Genomic DNA, 22,746 nt, shown 5'->3' with positions numbered 1-22,746 from the left:
GTCCCGGACAATATTATTGTCACGTTTTACAAGTTGCTAGAATAATTAGATTTCAAGCAGGTGATTCTTCTTTACTTTGGAAATAAACTCACCTGTGGTTAGTTGCAGGTGCCTGCAATATAAAAATCACTCATTCAACCAGTTTGAATAGAGAAAAGGAGTCATTCTGCTGTTTTGTGTCACTGTGTGTACCGCAATGAGCATGAAGAAAAGAAAGAAAACCAGACAATTGTCTGAGGAGGTCAGACACAAGATTGTAGCCAAGAATGGTCAATCTCAAGGGTACAAGTCCATCTCCAGAGACCTTGATGTTCCACCATACACAATGTTATCAGGAAGTTTAAGACCCATGGCACTGTAGCCAACCTCTCTGGACGTGGCCGCAAGAGAAAACTTGATCGAAGATTGCAGAGAAGGATTGTTTGAATGGTGGAGAAAACACCTCAATCAACTGCCAAACAGATTCAAGCTGACCTTCAGACACAAGGTATGACAGTTTCAACTCGCACCATCCGTCGCCAACTCAATGAAAGGGGGTTCTATGGTAGGAGACCCAGGAGGACCCCACTGCTGAGAAAGTCTGACTGGAGTTGGCCAAAACACACCTGAACAAGCCAAAATCCTTGTGGGAGAATGTCCTGTGGACAGATGAGAGCAAATTAGAGCTTTTCCATTAAAGCACATCATCTCTATGTTTACAGAAAACAAAATGAAGCCTTCAAAGAAAAGAACGCCTTCCCTACAGTCAAACATGGAGGAGATTCAGTGATGTTTTGGGGTTCCTGTGCTGCCTTTGGCACACACCTTGAATGTGTGCATGGCATCATGAAATCAGGAGATTACCAAGGCATTTTGGAGCAGAATGTTCAACCCAGTGTCAGAAAGCTGGGTCTCAGTCGAAGGTCATGGGTCTTGCAGGAGAATAATGACCTCAAACACACTTCAAAAAGCACCCAGGAATGATTCAAGACAAAACGCTGGACTGTTCTGAAGTGGCCAGCAATGAGTGCTGATCGAAATCCCATTGAATACCTGTGGGGATATCTGAAAACAGCAGTTTGGAGAAGGCACCCGTCAAATCTGGGAGAACTGGAGCAGTTTACACAAGAAGAGTGGGCCAAACTGCCAGCAGAGAGGTGCAGGAAGCTCATTCGTGGCTATACGAAGCGCTTGAACAGTTATTTTGTCCAAAGGCCGTGCTACCAAATATTAAGTTTGGGGTGTCAATAATTTTGTCAATGCCATTTCTTTTTATTTTCTGATTTAAAAGGATACATTAAGTTCTGAATTAAAAACAAAGGTTCTGTAATATTAACAGTGAAATAAAGAATTGTGGAAACCAAATACTTTTGTCAATTTCAACCTTATTTTTAGAGAAAATTGTGAGTTGTTTGAAAAAAGTGCAAGGGTGCCAATATTTTTGGCCATGACTGTACACTGCCCACCATAAGTATATGAACAGTGAAGTTAAATTTGTAATTATTCCTTTATACTCAATAAATTTGGATTTGCAATCAAAAGTTGAATATGAGGCAAGACTACAGAAGGCCATCTTTTATTTCTTCGTATTTCTATGAAAATATGTTTGACCATTGTGGACATTGCACTTTTTATGTTCAGTTTCCCCATTGTAGGTAAGCATGAGTATTGGAACAGATTAACTTAAAGTAAATTAAAGTAGTATAATAGTATTTGTTGTATATCCCCTGCATGTAATAACTACATTGAGCCTGTGACCTAACGACATCACCAAATTATTGGTATCTTCCTTTGAGACGCTTTGCCAAATGTTTCTTGCAGCCATTTTCAGTTGTTGTTTGTTTTGGAGGTTTCTGACCTTGGTCTCTTCTTCAGCAAGTGAAATGTATGCTCTATTGGATTTAAATCAGGAGATTGACCTGGCCAGTCTAAAACCTTCCACATGTTCCCCTGATGAACTCCTTGGTTGCGTTGGCAGTGTGTTTTGGGTCATTGTGCTTCTGCATTGCATGGTGAAGTGCCGCCAAATGAGTTTGGAGGCATTTTTTTGTACAAAGACACTAAGACAGACAAAATGTTTCTGCTGCTGCCATCAATAGTTACATCATCAATAAAGATGAGTGAGCCAGTTCCAGAGGCAGCCATGCATGCCCAAGTCATGACACTACCTCCACCATGCTTCACAGATGAGGTAGTTTGCTTTGGATCATCTGCAGTTCCTTCCTTTCTCCACACTTTCACTTTTCTATTGCTTTGGTAAAAGTTTATCTTGGTCTCATCTGTCCATAAAACTTTGTTCCAGAACTCCACCGGCACACCTCTGTAGTTCTTGGCAAATTCTAATCTGGCCTGTCTATTTTTGGTGCTGATGAGATGTTTACATCTTGCGGTGTAGCCTTTGTAATTCTGCTGTCGAAGTCTTCTACGAACGATAGATTGTGATACTTTCACTCCTGCAGTCTGGAGGTTGTTGGTGATGGCACTGACAGTTGTTTTATGGTTTTTCTTCACAGATCTGATGATTTTTTTTTCTGTCATAACTGCAGTTGTTTTCCTTGACTGACCTGGCCGTTGTTTATTGATAAGTAACCTCGTGGTTTTCTTTTTCTTTTTCAAGATATTTCAAATTGTTGTACGTATTTGTTAATCCCAATTTTTGAGCGATGGTTCAAATTGAATTATTTGGTTTTCTTCAGCTTCCAAATTGCTTGGTTTTCTTTCATAGACAGTTCTCTGGTCTTCCTGTTGGCGTATATCGACAGACTCCAAAGACAAAAGCAAAGGCTAAAACCAAGACTAGACATTCACAGCTTTTATGTATGAACAATCAACGCAACAGGAAACACATGTCAGTCATTTGTTCCAATACTTATGCTTACCTGAAATAGTGGTACTTCACATAACAGTGTTATTGTTCCACAATGATAAAATATAAATCAATAGAAATACCAAGAAATAAAAACTGACCTTCTGCAATCTTCACTCGTATTCATCTCTTCATCTCAAATCTAAGTTTCTTGAGTATACAGCAGAAATAACAAATTTGACTTCACTGTTCAAATGCTTATAGAGGGCACTGTAGTTTAAACGACAAAGTAAGGGGAAGGAAGGTCGAAATTAGCGCCCACTCACATGGTAAAATGTGTCAGGGGTAATTGTTTTTTTTACAAACGACGTTTATTACATGAAAAATTCAAGGCCTGCACATTGGTGATGTGTTGCACACTCCTACATAACATGTACTAAGATGTCTAAATTGTGGTGCAAATGCATAACGGTGTGATCAATGTCCCAGGTTCAGTTTGCGAGTCGTATTTGACCGTCGATGAATGATAATTTCGTTTCTTTTGTAAACATCAAGAAAAATATACGGTCATAATTATTGTTTATCCTCACATGTCCCTTTTGCATACAAGATCGAGGCTCGTGTAAGAGCTAGCACATTAGACACACATTAGCACATAAAACACAAAAAACATAAACGGACACAAAACAAGAAAGGGAGCGGGAGACAAGATGGGGAGAGAGAGGGAAGCACACGAGTACAACAGCAGAGAACAGGGAACATCGGGAGATCTGTGGGAGGGAGAGGGCTGGCGGGGCAGGGGGGGTGGGGGAGAGGGAAGGGGTACACGGTATAAAACAAATTGACACTACTAGGGATTTCAGGAATGAAGTCGGAGATTGAAAGAGGTGGATTTGGAGTGTATTAAAGGGGAAAGAAAAGATCAAGGTTTTGGATGGGGGAAGATGAGAGATGGTGGTGAACAGCTGTTTTAAAGACCTGGAGGGAGGAGTGGGATTGAAGGGAGTGGGGGAGTTTGTTCCAGAGGCGGGAGAAAAGGGGAATGAAAGAGTGAAGGTGAGCAGAGAGTCTTCATTTTGGCAGTTTAACCATAAGAGGGTTGCAGGCAGATCTTGTGCAACCTGGAGGAATATTTGGGGGACAGAGCCCAGAGAGAGCTGGGGGAGCAAGGCCGGAGAGGAGTCGGTAGAAGACAGAAAGACCACCAACCTGCCTGCGGTGAGAGAGTGAAAGGCCCTCGGAATCAGCTTCATCGCGGGAGATTCCAATGATTCTGAAAGCTTTGGTTTCAACAGATGCTTTCTAGTTTTGTTATTGTGGTGCTGATCGGGCCACCTTTCAGGAATATGAGGGCTTCAAGGGCTTCTACCTCCATTCTTCCATCACAATTTTTTTTGTTAATTACCATTATTCTCGAACTAACCATTCCCCCCCCACCCCTCCCCCACCCCTTCACCTCGTCCTTCCACCCAAAAAAAAAAAATCTAACCTGACGTACCCATCTCCTTTTTGATTTGGGCTTTTTTGACTTTCTTGGCTAAAATTGTGAAGATTCATGTGAATATCCATCCAACCTGTTCTTTCTCCCTATTTGTTTTACCCATCCATCATCCAGCTTTTCCCTTACTCTTTCGTCCCATTTCCTAATCTACATCTCTCATCTTCTTTGAATCTCTAAGCACATGGACTCAGCAATCAGGTATTTGAAGATATTCACAACCAGTCTTGGTCATCAACAGTGAAGCCGAAAATTGAAGTACTGTGGAGTCGATTGTTCATTGAAAAGGTTGCGATAGGTGTTCAGAAGTGTTGAAAATCGCAACTGGAATTGTTGTCAACAGTAAAGCTTTCATTTTATCCCTTGGGTGAAGGACAATGGTCACTCTGTGCACATTTTAAAAGTTTGTACAAACACAACTTCAAGACATTGCAATCCCCAAAATATAACAGATTACTGAAAACTTGGTTATGATTGTTGTTTGAAAGTCTGTCACATGTAAATTCACAACTTATTTGACAGGGGTAATTGTTTGTTTTTTACAGACGACGTTTATTATATGACAATTCAAGGCGGGGGTGGCATTAGGAGTACTCGACAATGTGCCAAGTTTCAATTTTTTCCAATCAGTGGTTTCTGAGAAATACTTTTTTAATTACTTGAGTTAAATTCAAAATGGCTGCCATACCACGTGAGTCACACTCACACGTGTTCATTTTCCCCTCTTCCCTCCTTCTAGGGTGTGGAAGGAAGTGTAAGGAACGACCAATGGAATTAGTGTTTGTGATCGACAGCTCAGAAAGTGTGGGGCCTGATAACTTCCTCATCATCAAGGACTTTGTTAAAGCCTTGGTGGATAAGGTCACGGTGGGCGACAATGCGACACGCATCGGACTGGTGCTCTACAGCCTTGAGGTGCGCCTGGAGTTTGACCTCAACCGTTACAGAACACAACACGAGATCGGGCAAGCGATAAACCGCATGCCATACCTAGGAGAGGGAACTTACACGGGGACTGCTATCCGCAAAGCGGTGCAGGAAGGTTTCCGAGGCGCACGGCCGAGTGTGAAGCGCGTTGCCATCGTCATTACCGATGGGCAAACGGACAAGCGTGAACCGATAAAGCTGGACATGGCGGTGCGTGAGGCGCACGCTGCCAGCATCGAGATGTTTGCCATTGGCATCGCCAACATGAGCGACCCTGCGCATGGTGCTTTCCTTGCCGAGTTGAACTTGATCGCGACCGACCCCAACGATGAGCACGTGTTGCTTATTGATGATTTCAATACACTTCCAGGTACGCTTGCTCAATCATTCACTTGTTCAACTAACTGTTTTTTGGGGGTTTTTTTACATCATGCTTTTTAAAGGGAAACTTCAACTTTAACCTGGACACCTGGACATGTTAATCTGGGAAATCAAAAAACTCAACAGAGTTGATGAAACATCACCTACCAGTACATCGTAAGGTATTCCCCTCATGTAACATCGCATCCGTTCTATAAATGTGGTTGTCCCTTTATACCATCTGTGTAGACATCATTGACATGGGTTCACAACCGTTTCATGACAAGTGCTTTGACGTCTTCATCTTTCATAAACTTAATGCCACAAAGATGTTCTTTGAGTGGTTCAAGGACAATAACATTATAAGGGAATAAGAAAGAGCAATCAGAGATTGCAAACCCTCACCAGGATGTATTTTCAGTGATTTTTAAGGCTTTTGTGTTAAAATAAATATGGTGGCCGAACCACGTGACCGATGACGTCATCATTTTTTTCTCCACTAATTTGTTCCTAGATGATGCTCAAGAAATTTCATCTTGAACGGATGAAGTTTTGTACTTGTCGAATTATGACATCATAATGAAGCCAACTATGACATCATCATTAACATATTTTATTCCCCATGGAGAGTTATTTACAATGAGCCATGTCTCATTTTTTTCTATTCAGCGCTTTCGGAGATATAGAGGTGCAAAGGTTTTCGGTTTTTCCAAGATGGCGGCCAAACCACGTGACCTATGACATAATTATCATTAAAAAAATTCTACAGGTGGAGCTGCACCTATGGTGAAAATTTCCTGTCAATTGGACCAACAGTTGCAGAGAAAATCGTATTTATTCTGTGCGGACAAATAGACAAACAAACAGACAAACAAACAAACACAGACAAACAAACGGACTGTCATGCAATACCCTCTCCTCAGGCGAGGATAACAAGTCTGGACTGTCGGGATGTGATATAAAACATTCCAACCCATCTCCACAATAGTTGTAATGGTCACATTTCCAGACGAGGATGAGCATTGGTATACAGTAAGGTCATGGCCTTATTAAAACCAACACCCTGGTGTTGGGCTAGCGGCTAGGGTGCCGGCTTAGGATCCCAGGATCCTGGGTTCGAATCCCGGTCGATCGCTGAATTAACGCCAGGGGGGTTGACTCAGCCTGTCATCCTTCCGAGGTCGGCTAATTGAGGACCAGTTCACTGGTAATTCCCTGCTTGTTGTCGGTAAAGGCTGCAAAAAGGGTTGCCGTCAGGAAGGGCATCCGGCCGTAAAACATTGCTTCAAAAAGGGGACCAAAAAACAACAACAACCACGGTCCCCGAAAAAGGCCAACCCCCGCTTTGCGGGGAAAAATGGCCTCTAAAGGTGGTTATTTTTTATATATAGTCCACAACATGATGTTCAAAAAATTCTACAGGAAGTAAACTGTTAAAGTTCCAAAATACAATTGCCATAGTCACTGTGTCCCGGTGCTTGGCGAGAGTAGTGGTAAGCACGGTGTTTAGCAATAATAGCAAAAGGTTTAAGGACGGATGGACAGACATCAGGACCCATTTTGTAAGTTAATCTCTTCGAGAATCCACATGAGATGGCCTAAAATTACATGCAAACATCATTTTACCTTTTTTGCAGTCTTTACCGGACATTGTGAGGAATTGTTTCTGACAACAAGGAAAGTGTGACATTGGACAGGAGGGTTCCTTAAATTAAAATACACCGTGATCCATTGTAAAGTGTGAAAAGTCTGAAGATAAATTGAGTTCCAGTGATTTCTCTCACTCATTATTAAATAATAGCAACGGTACCCGCCCCATGGGCGGGGCTTCAATTGGGAGGCCCAAATGAAAAGGCAAAATATCAGAAATTGAAGGTTTTTATTTTATTTTAAACGATTCATTTAAACATCCGTTAAATCAGATCACACGCAAATCATCAAAATCTAAACAGTACATGGCGCCCATTTTGAAAAAAGATTTTGAATTCTGCAAAACGGAAGCGGCCGCTACACCTGTTTCTCAGTCGCTTTGCACACGCTGCCGTGTTACTTCAGAGCCGCACGTTTATACAGGAAGAGTTCGTCAGGAGTCGATCTGCTCTCTCCTGGTACGTAGAATAAACAGTATTTGTAGAATTTCAACAAAGGCCTCATCACTGTTCATATCGGTAAATATTATTCCATCGTGTTTGGAAAAACTGGAAAATTGGAAAACTTTGAAAAACAATATAGCCTATTTTAATCCAGGGAGTCCTAGGATTACCCACCCAAAATTTCGTTGCGATCGGTTGAGCCGTTTTGCGGTACCTTCGAACGGACGGACGGACATTTGGTGAATTATAGTAAGATGGAGGAAAGGTCTCTCACTCGTCAATTTTAGTTTGTTAGAAATGTTAAGAAAACATTTATTTATGTCTAGAGATTTGTAAAACTCCAATAATATGATATATTGTCACTTACAAACAAATGATACATCATATGAGCGAATGAGAAGTAAACTTGACTCTTCAATATGATACAGGTTCTGAGGGAAAGGGTTTCAGATTTCAGGTTCCATTTATCAGCCTCAAACATTGTGTGGAAAACTGCCACAAAAGGTGTACCTACCTTGAGAGATAACTTCAGTGCACTTAACTCAATCTTGCCTGGACGTGGGATGGACCAGTGGGATTACTTCTCATGAGCTCATTATTAGCCCCCATTGGACTTTTTCTTTTTCTTTTTTTTTTTTTGTTTGTTGTATACTGAATCGAGGCTCGTGAAAGAGCTGACATTTACTTCACAAACAAATCAACCAGACAAACAAAATATATGACAAGAGGGAGCGGAAGACAACATGGGGAGAGAAGGGGAAGCACACAAACACTTGAGAGCACACAACATTTGAGAGCAGGGAGATGTGTGGGAGGGAGAGGGCTTGGGGGGAGGAGGCGTGGGAAGGGGGGGGGGGGGGTGGGAGAAGTATAAAACACAAGGATACCAAGGACTTCCAGGACAGAAGCTGGTATTTCAAAAAAGTGGAATTGGGGTGAAATTAGCGGGGGTAGAAAAGATCAAGGTTTTGGATGGGGGAAGAAAAGAGATGGTGGTGAACAGCTGTTTTAAAGACCTGGAGCGTGGAGTGGGATTGAAGAGAGTGAGGGAGTTTGTTCCAGAGGCGGGAGAAAAGAGGGATGAAGGAGTGAAGGTGAGCAGAGAGTCTTGATTTTGGCAGTTTAACCATGAGAGGGTTGCAGGCAGATCTTGTGCGACCTGTAGGAATATTTGCGGGACAGAGCCCAGAGAGAGCTGGGGGGGCAAGGCCAGGGAGGAGTCGGTAGAAGACGGAAAGACCACCAACCTGCCTGCGGTGAGTGAGTGAGAGGCCCTTGGAGTTAGCTTCATCGCGGGAGATTCCAATGATTCTGAATGCTTTGGTTTCAACAGCGTGAATACGAGCTTGGTGTGAGGCAGGAGCACCAGCCCAGAGGGGAGAGCAGTATTCCATTGAGCTGCGGATGAAAGCCTTGTATGTGGTGAGGAGCTCAGGTGTGCCAAGGAAGGACTTCGCACGACAGAGGATGCCCAGTCAGAGACTGGCTTTGGAGGCCAGATTTGAAATGTGGTTTTCCCAAGAAAGATCATGGCAGATAGTGAGACCCAAAAGCTTGAGTGACAGAACTTCTTGGAGAGGATTATTCAGAAAGTGGATGGGAGGGTTGTCCAGTCGGTCTTTTCTGAGTGACATCGTAAGAGTGTGAGATTTGTCAGGATTGAAAGACATGTTCCACTTGTTTGCCCAGACTGTGATTTTGTCCAGGTCTGCAGAGAGTGAGGAGGCTGCAGACTGCCGATCTGAGGGATGAAGAATGGAGCGACAGAGAGTAGAGTCATCAGCAAAGAGATAGAGAGGATTTTCAAGAGAGTCAGAGAGATCATTGATGAAGACCAGAAAAAGCACAGGGCCCAGAACACTGCCTTGGGGAACTCCAGCCTGAACAGGAAGAGGAGATGAGGGAAACCCATTCAGGGCCACATGTTGACTACGACTAGAGAGGAAGTCCGCCAGCCATGTGTGGAGATTTCCATGGATACCAAAAGAGGAGAGTTTGGTGAGCAGAGCGGGGTGCCAGACCGTATCGAAGGCACGTGATATGTCAAGGGAGACAGCTCTAATTTCCTGTTTGGCATTGAGGACCTCCATCCATGGTTGAGAAAGCAGAAGCAGCATGTCCAGAGTAGAGTGACCAGGTCTGAAACCAAATTGATGATCAGAGATCAAGCCATTGGAGAAGAGGAAAGATTTCATATCTGAAGCAATGATGGATTCCATGACTTTGCTGATAATTGGGAGAAGGCTGATTGGTCTGTAGTTGCTGGGATCTGTTTTTGCACCTTTTTTTGTGCAAAGCGGTGATGTTGGCAGATTTCCAAGCAGATGGCAGATGACCTTGAGCAAAAGAGAGGGAGAAGAGAACAGAGAGAGGGAGTGAAAGAGCGGGGGAACAGGATTTTAGGACCCGTGGGCTGATGCCGTCAGGTCCAGTTGCAGAATCAGAGTCGAGGGTTTACAGAAACTTTTCCACCTTGTCAGGAGGAAAGGACACAGAGTCCAGGAGCAGCTGGGTATGACTGGGTACGGTGGGTACAGAGAGGGATGGGTTTGGGAAACAAGATTTAGAGGCAAACACAGAGTTGAGGCATTCAGCTTTTTGACGTGCGGAGTCAGCCGTGTGGCCGTTTGAGGTGAGGGAGGGGATGGAGGGGGAACAATCAACAGAAACAGATTTGACCAGATGCCACCAGGATTTGGAAGAGGGAGACAGATAAGAGAGTTCTGTCCTGAGAACGGAGAGATATTGTTTCCTGGCTCTCCTGAGGGTGGACACACACTTGTTTCGGGCTTTGTGAAAGGAAATGAGATTTCCTTCCGTTGGATTTGCTTTACAGGAGACGAAAGCAAGTTGTTTCTGGGCAATAGCCTCACCACAAGAATCCATGTACCATGGACGGGAGGAAGGGTATGACAACTGAAGACAAGATGGGATAAATCTGTGCATGAGAGAGAGCAATTTACTTTGGAAGAATTCCCAGGATGAGTTGATGTCAGAGGCAGTAGAGATGGGAGACCAGTCCAAATGATTGATGGCTGCTTGAAGACCATGCCAGTTGGCCTGAGTGAAATGCCAGACTCGTTGATGCTGAGGAGGCTCTCTGAGAATGGTCAGAGAGATGTCCACTTTAACAAGCACATGATCAGATGAGCCGATTGGAGCAGAAAAAGAGCAGCAGACATTTTCAGGGAAGTTAGTCATAACCAATACCAGAAGAGAAGATGCTCCGTTGACTGAGATCTGGGTCGGGAAATTGACAGATTGTGTCAGTCCCAGTGAGTCACAGAAGTCCTTTGCTGAAGAGCCATGGCTGGTGAGAGAGGTACCCACACCCAGCCAACTGGCATGGTGACAATTGAAATCACCACATATGAGGAAGAGAGAGTTGGGATGGGTACATAGAAGTTGGTCCATATTATCAGACAGCGAGATGTAGATGGAGTCATCACTGTTTGGTGGACGGTACAACACACATATGAACAAAAGGTGGGAGCGAAGGGGAAGCCGCAGCCAAAGGTATTCCTGGGGGTGAGGTGGAGAGAGGGCAGTGCAGGGCGAGTGAGGAAGAGAGTTTTTTTTATAAAGATTGCAAGACTTGGTCTGAAACAGGGGCTTATGGATGGGTCTCGTCCGTCCGTCTGCCCGTTCGTGTGTGCGTGCATCTGCAACCATATCTCGGAGATGTATGGGCCGATTTTATTCAAACTCGGCACAAAGACAATACATGATGTTATACGTACATATGCATATCCTTTTGTTTTGCCATGCAATCAAAGATGGCCGACTGGTGGCCATTTTAGTTGTAAAAAAACCCGATGTTGAAAATGTCCTCAACCATTTCTCGACATGCATTTACTGATCTTGTTCAAACTTTGCACAAAGATAATGAATGATCGCTTACATCTGCACGTCATTTTCTTTCGAGATCAGATCCAAGATGGCCGACTGGCAGCCATTTTGTTACTTACACATGTGCTTAACCATCTCTCAGACATGTATTTACTGATCTTGTTCAAACTTTGCACAAAGATAATGAATGATCGCTTACATATGCACTACATTTATTTTCGAGATCACATCCAACATGGCCGACTGGCATCCATTTTGTTACTTACACATGTCCTTAACCATTTCTCGACATGCATTTACCGATCTTGTTCAAACTTGAAACAAAAACAATACAAGAGAGTATACATGTGCAGAAGATTTTGTTTTGTCATCCGACCAAATATGGCTGACTGACGGCCTTTATCTCCGTACAGAGAATTGCTGAAACGACGGGGGGCTGTGACATTTTATAGCTTCTTCTTCTTGTTTTTGTGATAAACCAATTTTCTTTTTTATAAACAATTTGATTTTTGTTGCTGTTGTTTTTCAGTGTTGGAGTCAAAACTAGTGAGCCAATTATGTGAGGATGATCACAGAGCTTTAGAAAGGATGCTCCTGAAAACTGACTTTTATTCCATTGATGGCATCAACACCTTGGCAAGCACCCACATCAATCAAGAACTGCATGATCGCCGTTTGAAAAGTCACGGTGAAGGTCGAGGCGAGGCTGTCGGATCTCCAGTGCTGGACCATCAGCAGGTGACACCTCCTCACCACACAATGTTTTATACAGAACACGAAGCGGAGAACTGTTAACAAGAAATAGAGTTATATTACAGTGCCTTCAGAAAGTATTTAACCCCTTGACTTTTTCACATTTTGTTGTGTTACAGCCTGAATTTAAAATGGATTTACCGGTAATTGAAAAAAAAATTTGTCACTCATCTTCACATAATTCCCTATAATGTCAAAGTGGAATTATTTTTTTCGGAATTTTTTACAAAATAATAAAATTGCAAAATAAAATAACAAAATAGCTGAAATGGCTTGAGTAAATAAGTATTCAACCCCTTTGCTATGATACTCCAAATTGAGCTCAGGTGCATCCAGTTTCCTTTGGTCATCCTTGAGATGTCTCTACAACTTCATTGGAGTCCACCTGTGGCCAATTAAAATGATTGGACATGATTTAGAAAGACACACACCTTTCTATACATATAATGTCCCACAGTTGACAGTGCATGTCAGAGCAGAAACTCCAACAGGAAGTCCACGCAACTGTCCGGAGAACTCTGAGATAGAATATTGTGAGGAGGCATATATCGGGAAGGCTATAAAACAATTTCTAGAGTGCTGAAAGTTCCCAAGAGCACTATGAGGTCCATCATGAGGTAATGGAAAGAATATGGAACTACCCAGACTCTTCTGAGAGCTGGCCGTCCGACCAAACTGAGAAACCAAACTGAGCAACCGGGCAAGAACGGCCTTGATCATGGAGGTGACCAAGAACACAAGGACCACTCTGACTGAACTACAGATTTCCTTGGCTGAGATTGGAGAACCTTCTGGAAGAACACCAGTCTCTGCAGCACTTCACACATCTAGGCTTGATGGGAGAGTGGCCAGACGGAAGCCACTCCTGAGAAAAAGGCACATGAAAGACTCAAAGCGCATGAGGCAAAAGATTATGTTGTCTGATGAGATGAAGATTGAACTATTTCGCCTGAATGCAAAGTGCTGCATCTTGCGGAAACCGAGCACAGCTCATCACCCATCTAACACCATCCCTAATGTGAAGCATGGTGGTGGCAGCATCATGCTATGTGGATGATCTCCAGCGGCAGGGACTGAGAGACTTGTAAGGATAGAGAGAACAATAAAGAGAGCCAAATACAGGCAAATCCTTGAGGAATATCTGCTTCAGAGTCGAAGAGACCCCAAGTCCTCAACCTGCCCCCCCACCCCCATACCAAAACCCAAGTCCTCCACCTCCCCCTCTCCCTCATCTCAAAGCCTAAGTCCTCTACCTCCTCCTCCCACCCCCCATCCCAGACCCCAAGTCCTCAACCTCAACCTCCCCCCCCCCCCCGCCCCCATCCCAAAACCCAATTTCTCCAACTCCCCCTCCTCCCCATCTCAAACCTAAGTCCTCCACCACCTCCCCCATCCCAGACCCCAAGTACTCAGCCTCCCCCCCCCCCCCCCCCCCAATGCCCATGCCCCATCACGGTTGCCTGTCCAACTTCCAATCTCCCTCAACATATGTTAAACCCCCATGGAATTGCAACTCTCAACTGACCATATGTAGCCTAATTACACCAATGAACGACGCCAACTAAACCAATTATCTTCTTCCTGCTGCATAAGTCGCTGATTTAAGTCGAGTCTATTTGCATCGTTAACACATTATAGGACAATAGTCGATTTGGTTCATCCGATACCTGGGGTGCATATCTTTGTGAATAAACGGTCCTTTGTTCTCACTTCCCGTTTAAATATGAAATACGCGCATGAAGTCACTTGGTCTCTTGGGATTTGAGTGATTTGAGTTGCCTTGATCACAAACAGCTTTAGTTATTGATCGTCCATCAAATACAGATTGGGTTCGGGACGATTTGTGTCTGCATGGCACAGCAGCTCACATCCGGCATGGTGAGCATCCCATCCACCATTTGGGTACCGGATGTGAGGGAGTTTGTTCCGACACGTTGCTGAGCTCAAACGCTCCGCCGACCGAGCCACGGTCGTACCTGCCTCGTCCTCCCTGCAGTCCCTCCTCTCTCAACCTGCAACATTAAATTGTCTATTTTCGGACATACCTTATTTTAATTGTGTTCTGTGTTGATTTGTTTAAGTTTTGTCCTTATATGTAATTAAGAAAAGGTTAATTAAGTTAGGGCGACAAAAAATTTTTTCCCTGGCAACGCATCTCCCATTATAACACCATCTATATGGAAAAATCTACCGATATAAAACACGGTTTATGTTTGTACATTTGTCTGTCCCCTTCCTAAGGACAATTCCAGTGGCGTTTAAAGGCCAATCTTCATGTCTGTGTATTCACTACGGTCAAAAGACCCAAGCGATCCAGAGGACACCTAAATACACTGAGGACCCAAAAGACCCTCCAAGATGCCCAGAGGACCCTAAAGACCCAGAGGACCCAAAGACCCAGAGGACCCCCCAAAAAACCCAAGGACCCAAAAAGACCAAAGGAACCCGAAGACCTAAAATACCCCAAAGAAGTATAATTGAATCTCTTCTATTGGAATTGTAGATGGTGACTTGCAAACTGAGCCTCTAGGGCGGTGTACAGAAACGTTTTTGTAACGTCTTGAAAAGGGCGGTGTACAGAAACGTTTTTGTAACGTTTTGAAAAGGGCGGTGTACAGAAACGTTTTTGTAACGTTTTGAAAAGGGCGGTGTACAGAAACGTTTTTGTAACGTTTTGAAAAGGGCGGTGTACAGAAACGTTTTTGTAACGTTTTGAAAAGGGCGGTGTACAGAAACGTTTTTGTAACGTTTTGAAAAGGGCGGTGTACAGAAACGTTTTTGTAACGTTTTGAAAAGGGCGGTGTACAGAAACGTTTTTGTAACGTTTTGAAAAGGGTGGTGTACAGAAACGTTTTTGTAACGTTTTGAAAAGGGCGGTGCACAGAAACGTTTTTGTAACGTTTTGAAAAGGGCGGTGTACAGAAACGTTTTTGTAACGTTTTGAAAAGGGCGGTGTACAGAAACGTTTTTTTATATATAACAATAAATACAAGGCGCCGAAAGGTGAAATTCTCTGCACGTGATGTGCAACGCACGAAGAATAAAACGGAAGTTCATTTACATCTGTAGGATGTCGAATAAGGATATAAGCACACCCGAAACTAGGCCAAGGCTTCAGACTTTAGCATGCTCACAAGGCTGCACCGTCAAAATGAAACGTCCCAGAAGATAAAGAAAATAGGGACACATTTTCCAATGTATAAGGTTGATATCTCGTCCAACTCAAGTCATGCTGCCGTACATGGTGAATGATAGGTCACTGAACAACAAGTTTGACGAATTTTGCTGCATTGTACAAGATTACGATCTGGACATAGTGGCTGTCAGTGAGACCTGGTTAAAGACCATTGTTCCAGAAACCGTACATAGCATACCAAACTACTCGTTGCTGACAAAGAATATAAATAATCGTCGTGGAGGTGGTATTGCCCTATATGTCAAATCTATCATGAATGCTTCTTCTATTGACATTGCAGTGCCTGAAGATCATGAGATTGTTTGGGCTCAATTACGTCCGAACAGACTACCAAGAGTGGTATCCTCCATATTTGTTGCCTCTGTCTACTCGCCTCCAAACAACGACAACGCCATCTCGTTTGTTCAATACCTTACGTTCGCAGTTGATGACGTCCTCTCTCGCCATCCAGGTGCCGGTATTATTATAATGGGAGATGTCAATCACCTCGATCTGACTGCACTTCTTATCGGCCACAATGTTAAGCAGGTTGTAGACCAGTCGACAAGAAATAATGTAGTACTGGACAAAATTGTGACAAATATGAAAAACCTCTACAGTTCTGTTCAACTTGCTGCTCCAATCGGGCAAAGCGATCACAGCGGGGTAATGTGGTACCCGAAACAACATTTCTCTTCCAATAATGATACGAAGCGCAAAGTTATCCGCCCAATGCGTAAATCAGACATCCGTGCTTTTGGTGAATGGATAACACATCATGACTGGACAGATGTTATTAGCAAATGTGACGTTGAAGACAAGTGCACCCAATTCTATACCGAGTTGAATTCTGCAATTAACATGCACTTCCCGTCTAAGATCATGAGACTCCATGTGGCAGATACACCTTGGATAACATCGGAAGTGAAAGTGCTGATTCATAAACGTCAAGCAGGATTCCATAGAGGATCCCCCAGCTGGAAAATCCTCCGAAATAAGGTTCAACGGAAAATCAACGAGGCAAAGCAAGACTTCTATGGTAATCGAGTTCAACGATGGAAGTGTGACAACCCAAGCTCATGGTATCGTTGCATTAAACTCATGACGTCCAACACACAACAGGAGCTGATTATCAACTTGCCAGGCATTCCGAGCAGCGACTCCTTAGCAATTCCAACGCCATTAATTCTTACTTTGTTTCAATTATGAGAAGTACATCCCCATTACACAAGGACAATATTCCAGCTTTTTTTCCTTTTCCACCAAATAGTGTTCCCATGGTGCAACCTACGATCGTCTGTAAAGAACTATTAAAGACCAAAGGGGGGGGGAGAGTTGTGGGCCAGATGGCATCTCTCCTAGACTTATACGAGAGTTTGCCTTGGAATTGAGCATTCCTCTCTGTGGCATTATCAATGCCTCATATAAACAAGGTGTTGTTCCCAGTCAATGGAAGAAATCAATAGTTGTTCCTCTACCTAAACAATCACCACCGACACTGGACAAACTGAGACCGATTGCATTAACTGATCATTTCGCGAAGCTTGCGGAGCTATTCGTGTATCGATCGCTCATGTCCGACATTTCTGCTAACATCGACCCTCAACAGTTTGGGAACTGTGCCGGTATGTCCTCCACCCACTATCTCATACAACTGATGGATTTCCTGTATGGTAGAGTTGACAGACCTGGTACAATTTCGACTATTGTTTTGACTGACTTTTCGAAGGCTTTTGACTCAGTGGATCACACGGTAGCCATCAACAAACTGTACGTGATGGGAGCAAGACCTTCCTTAATTCAGTGGGTCTGCAGCTTCCTCGCAAACCGCATCCAGCAAGTTCGTTATAAGGGAGAACTTTCTAAGCCTCTCTCAACAACTGGTGGAGTCCCACAAGGAACGCGACTGGGCCCACTCATCTTCTTGGCCCTCATCAATGACGCTCTTCAGTTAGCTGATATTAAGAGGTGGAAATATGTGGACGACTTAACTGGCAGAGTCGCGTCAAATGGACTCTCCATCTACCCTATCAAAACCCTTTCAGAATTTGAACAGTGGTGTACAGATTCCAAGATGAAGCTCAATCCGGTTAAGTGCCAGATAATGCGAGTGTCGTTTATTCACCGCCAGCTGCCACCACTGCTAATCCAACTTAACAACGTTAGACTGGAGGAAAGTCAGCAGGTCAGGCTGTTGGGAGTTGTTGTCAGCGATGATCTCAAGTGGGCAGATCATGTAAACCTCATAGTTTTGAAAGCATCGAGAAAGTGGAATATGCTTCGATCTTTGAGGAAGTTCCATATTCCGATAGAGGATCTCATCACTGTGTACATTTCTTACATCAGACCTATGTTAGAACATTGCTGTCCCGTATGGCATTCCTCATTGACACAACAACAGCATGCATTGATTGAATCGATACAAAGAAGAGCATTGAGAATTAGTTTTGCTGGCGATTATGATTCCTACCACAATGCTTTGAGTACCTGCCAGCTGAATTCACTGCACGAACGTCGTGAACTGCTTTGTAGTAACTTTGCATCTTCTTTGTATAGTAGATTCCCAGACTGGTTACCAAACAAACAATCGAAACTTAGACAATTATGTCACAGCGATAAGCTTCGAGAAATTAGGTGCAGGACCGAACGTTACAGAAAGAGTGCAATGCCTTATATAGTTAGACTTTTAAATACCAAGAATGTGTTCTAAGTAAGATTAATCTCTTAACACATATTCTCCAAGTGAGATTCATAACAGATTTACCTTTTCTTTCCCTAGTTTTATATTTCAAGGAAATTTTTATCTTGGAACGTGGTACTTATTATTGCAGCTATTTTAACAGTGTGTATTTTATACGTGTGCATTTTATACGTGTGTATTTTATACGTGTGTATTTTATACGTGTGTATTTTATACGTGTGTATTTTATACGTGTGTATTTTATACGTGTGTATTTTATACGTGTGTATTTTATACGTGTGTATTTTATACGTGTGTATTTTATACGTGTGTATTTTATACGTTTGTATTTTATACGTGTGTATTTTATACGTGTGTATTTTATACGTTTGTATTTTATACGTGTGTATTTTATACGTGTGTATTTTATACGTGTGTATTTTATACGTGTGTATTTTATACGTGTGTATTTTATACGTTTGTATTTTTTACGTGTGTATTTTATACGTGTGTATTTTATACGTGTGTATTTTATACGTTTGTATTTTATACGTGTGTATTTTATACGTGTGTATTTTATACGTGTGTATTTTATACGTGTGTATTTTACACGTGTGTATTTTACACGTGTGTATTTTATACGTGTGTATTTTATACGTTTGTATTTTATACGTGTGTATTTTATACGTGTGTATTTTATACGTGTGTATTTTATACGTGTGTATTTTATACGTGTGTATTTTATACGTGTGTATTTTATACGTGTGTATTTTATACGTGTGTATTTTATACGTGTGTATTTTACACGTGTGTATTTTATACGTGTGTATTTTACACGTGTGTATTTTATACGTGTGTATTTTATGACAATGGGTGTATTTCACAATAATGTGTGTACCTTAAACGATGCTTATTTTTCATGTTATTAATGCCTCAATATGGAGTTGTAGTGTAGTAATTTTTTTTATTCATTTTAATTATTTGTATGTTAATATAGTGATTGCAAATTATTGATTTATTTATTGCATGATCTCGTATTTTATGTTATGTTGTAAATCATTCACAATTCAGCTTTGGCTGTGACGAATTGATAATAAAACCATGATTGATTGATTGACATTTTTACATGTGTTTCAAAATAACGTTCGTCTTGCTATGAAACATCATATTTTTCCAGTCTCCTTGAATATTTGAAATAAAATAAATCCAACCAGTCATTTTTGACGAGCATTTATACAAGTATATAATGTGTATGGGTTTTGTATAACTGTAATGTCTTTGTTATGAAGATGCGGATACACAGACGATCAAGCACCATCTTTATTCCAGCCAACGGCAACACAGGCCTCACTCGGCCCCGCCCACAGCGGCCTCACTCGGCCCCGCCCACAGCGGCTTCACTCGGCCCCGGCCGCAGCGGCGCCACTCGGCCCCGCCCGCAGCGGCCTCACTCGGCCCCGCCCGCAGCGGCCTCACTCGGCCCCGCCCGCAGCGGCCTCACTCGGCCCCGCCCGCAGCGGCCTCACTCGGCCCCGCCCACAGCGGCCTCACTCGGCCCCGCCCACAGCGGCCTCACTCGGCCCCGCCCCCAGCGTCCTCTCGGCCCCGCCCACAGCGGCCTCACTCGGCCCCGCCCCCAGCGGCCTCACTCGGCCCCGCCCACAGCGGCCTCACTCGGCCCCGCCCACAGCAGCCTCACTGACCCCGCCCACAGCGGCCTCACTCGGCCCCGCCCACAGCGGCCTCACTCGGCCCCGCCCACAGTGGCCTCACTGACCCCGCCCACAGCGGCCTCCCTCGGCCCCGCCCACAGCTCCCTCGCTCGGCCCCGCCCGCAGCGGCCTCACTCGGCCCCGCCCCCAGCGGCCTCACTCGGCCCCGCCCCCATCGGCCTCACTCGGCCCCGCCCAGAGCGGCCTCACTCGGCCCCGCCCACAGCGGCCTCACTCGGCCCCGCCCACAGCTCCCTCGCTCGGCCCCGCCCACAGCGGCCTCACTCGGCCCCGCCCACAGCGGCTTCACTGACCCCGCCCACAGCGGCCTCCCTCGGCTCCACCCACAGCTCCCTCGCTCGGCCCCGGCCGCAGCGGCCTCACTCGGCCTCACCCGCAGCGGCCTCACTCGGCCCCGCCCGCAGCGGCCTCACTCGGCCCCTCCCGCAGCGGCCTCACTCGGCCCCGCCCGCAGCGGCCTCACTCGGCCCCGCCCACAGCGGCCTCACTGACCCCGCCCACAGCAGCCTCCCTTGGCCCCGCCCACAGCGGCCTCACTCTGCTGTCCACGGCACTACAATAACGTCACAGTTTTTAGGAATGCATCCTCGACGTAAATCGGTGACTTGCTTTATACACACCATTAAAAGTAAATAATGAAGGATTTTTTCTTTCACAATGTCGCAACATTCCCGTAAAGACTCGGATGACTACCTTTATAATGACATGAAGTGTATATGGTCCCTGTTTTAGTCGTTTAAGAGAAAATAGTCGTAAACAGACAGCTGCCTCAATCACTCCCAAAATAAACCAGAATCTGGGTTTGAAGCAAAACCATTTTCACTGCCTATGTCCATATATGATACATTGTGGTTATATAGCTCTGATAGATTCCAATAACACTTAACAAAGGCCTCAATCGTTCACAAGGCCCGTGAATCACCCACCGGCTCCAACCTTTCCATATTTGATGATCCTTTTAACTGTCGCTTTGGTTGTTTTACACTGAATGGAAAACTTATAGCGAGGGCATGGTGATTGTGAATATGACAGCTTCGAAGATGTCCTTAGCTTCACATTGCACCAATATGGCGGCCGCATGATTTTTCAGGTTGAAATTCTGGGTGGAGTCAGACCAGCTGTCCAACCAATGGGTGGAACAGAATGTCGCACAGAGACGGATGTTGCAGTATTATATAGATGGTTTTATTGTTTATATTATTATTATCATTCGTATTATTATGTTAAATTGTATTTTAACTTGTGCTGTGTGTGCTACATTAGTCTGCAGTGTTCACCTGCTATGAGATGATATTGAGTTTGCTGCTTAGTAATATTTCACTTGCTCGTAATGAAACATTGTATTTTGTGAAGACTTGTGGATCCGCATCAAGTGCTGAAAAATGCACAACAATAAGAAGTCTTCATATGTAGTATATTACAGTTCATCATTCTCACTGTCATTCTCTTGTGTTTGTGTTTTAGTCAAGAAAAAAGACATACGAACCAAAGCCGTCATTTGAGCAGGATATTGTTGATAAATGGAATGGGAAGGTTGAAGAGCATTACTTGGACAAAACATTCCATTTGAACAAGCCAAGGCCAACATCTGCATCTCAGCATCACCCATTTGGTTATATCAATCTACTATCTGCAGCAGCTTCTTCGTCACCTTTGGCCGCAATCTCCTCCTCTTCATCAGGATCACGTGATCCCATAATAGTACCATCCAGAGATCATACACTTGATCAAGGTGAGTGAACACTTAATTTGCTCTACCTTTCTCATACAGAAGATGCAACAAGCACAGGTAGATACAAACAGTTAATTTTGTGCTCTTCATTCATGGGCTGTTGGTGATGCTGAAGCGTTAATGAGCAATGCTCAACATGAGGTTAAAATATTTGGTAAAAGTGACACATAAAACAACATGTGGTTGAAGAGACACATAACCATCATGAGGTTGAAGTGACACATAAAACTACATGAGGTTGAAGAGACACATAACCATCATGAGGTTGAAGTGACACATAAAAAAACTACATGAGGTTGAAGAGACACATACAACTACATGAGGTTGAAGAGACGCATAACCATCATGAGGTTGAAGTGACACATACAACTACATGAGGTTGAAGAGACGCATAACCATCATGAGGTTGAAGTGACACATAAAACTACATGAGGTTGAAGAGACACATAAAACTACATGAGGTTGAAGAGACACATACAACTACATGAGGTTGAAGTGACACATAAAACTACATGAGGTTGAAGAGACGCATAACCATCATGAGGTTCAAGTGACACATACAACTACATGAGGTTGAAGAGACACATACAACTACATGAGGTTGAAGTGACACATAAAACTACATGAGGTTGAAGAGACACATAAAACTACATGAGGTTGAAGAGACACATAAAACTACATGAGGTTGAAGAGACATAACCAACAAGAGGTTGAAGTGACACATAAAACTACATGTGCTCATTGCACCAACATGAGGTTGAAGTGACACATAACCAACAAGAGGTTGAAGTGACACATAACAAACATGAGGTTGAGGTGACACATAACAAACATGAGGTTGAGGCGACACATAACCAATATGAGGTTGAGGGGACACATACAACTACATGAGGTTGAAGTGACACATAAAACTACATGAGGTTGAAGAGACACATGACCAACATGAGGTTGAAGAGACACATAAAACTACATGAGGTTGAAGAGACACATAAAACTACATGAGGTTGAAGAGACACATAAAACTACATGAGGTTGAAGTGACATAACCAACAAGAGGTTGAAGTGACACGTAACAAACATGAGGTTGAGGTGACACATAACAAACATGAGGTTGAGGCGACATAACCAATATGAGGTTGAGGGGACACATAAAACTACATG

At 43.7% G+C, this 22,746-nt stretch overlaps 1 protein-coding gene across 1 annotated transcript in view; it reads left to right on the top strand.

Moving 5' to 3' along the window:
- Positions 1-22,746, top strand: part of LOC137431901 (uncharacterized) — a 351,683-nt gene that overhangs the window by 317,178 nt on the left and 11,759 nt on the right. Inside the window, exons 31-33 of the mRNA XM_068123735.2 lie at positions 5,023-5,580; positions 12,042-12,250; positions 21,318-21,585. Of these exons, the coding sequence (XP_067979836.2) occupies positions 5,023-5,580; positions 12,042-12,250; positions 21,318-21,585 (1,035 nt within the window). The remainder of the gene's footprint in view (positions 1-5,022; positions 5,581-12,041; positions 12,251-21,317; positions 21,586-22,746) is intronic.

This window comes from Myxine glutinosa, chromosome 7 (genome assembly GCF_964187855.1).
Source record: "Myxine glutinosa chromosome 7, kmMyxGlut1.1, whole genome shotgun sequence".
In the NCBI taxonomy this organism is placed as follows: domain Eukaryota; kingdom Metazoa; phylum Chordata; class Myxini; order Myxiniformes; family Myxinidae; genus Myxine; species Myxine glutinosa.
This window is presented reverse-complemented; position numbering and strand designations above follow the sequence as displayed.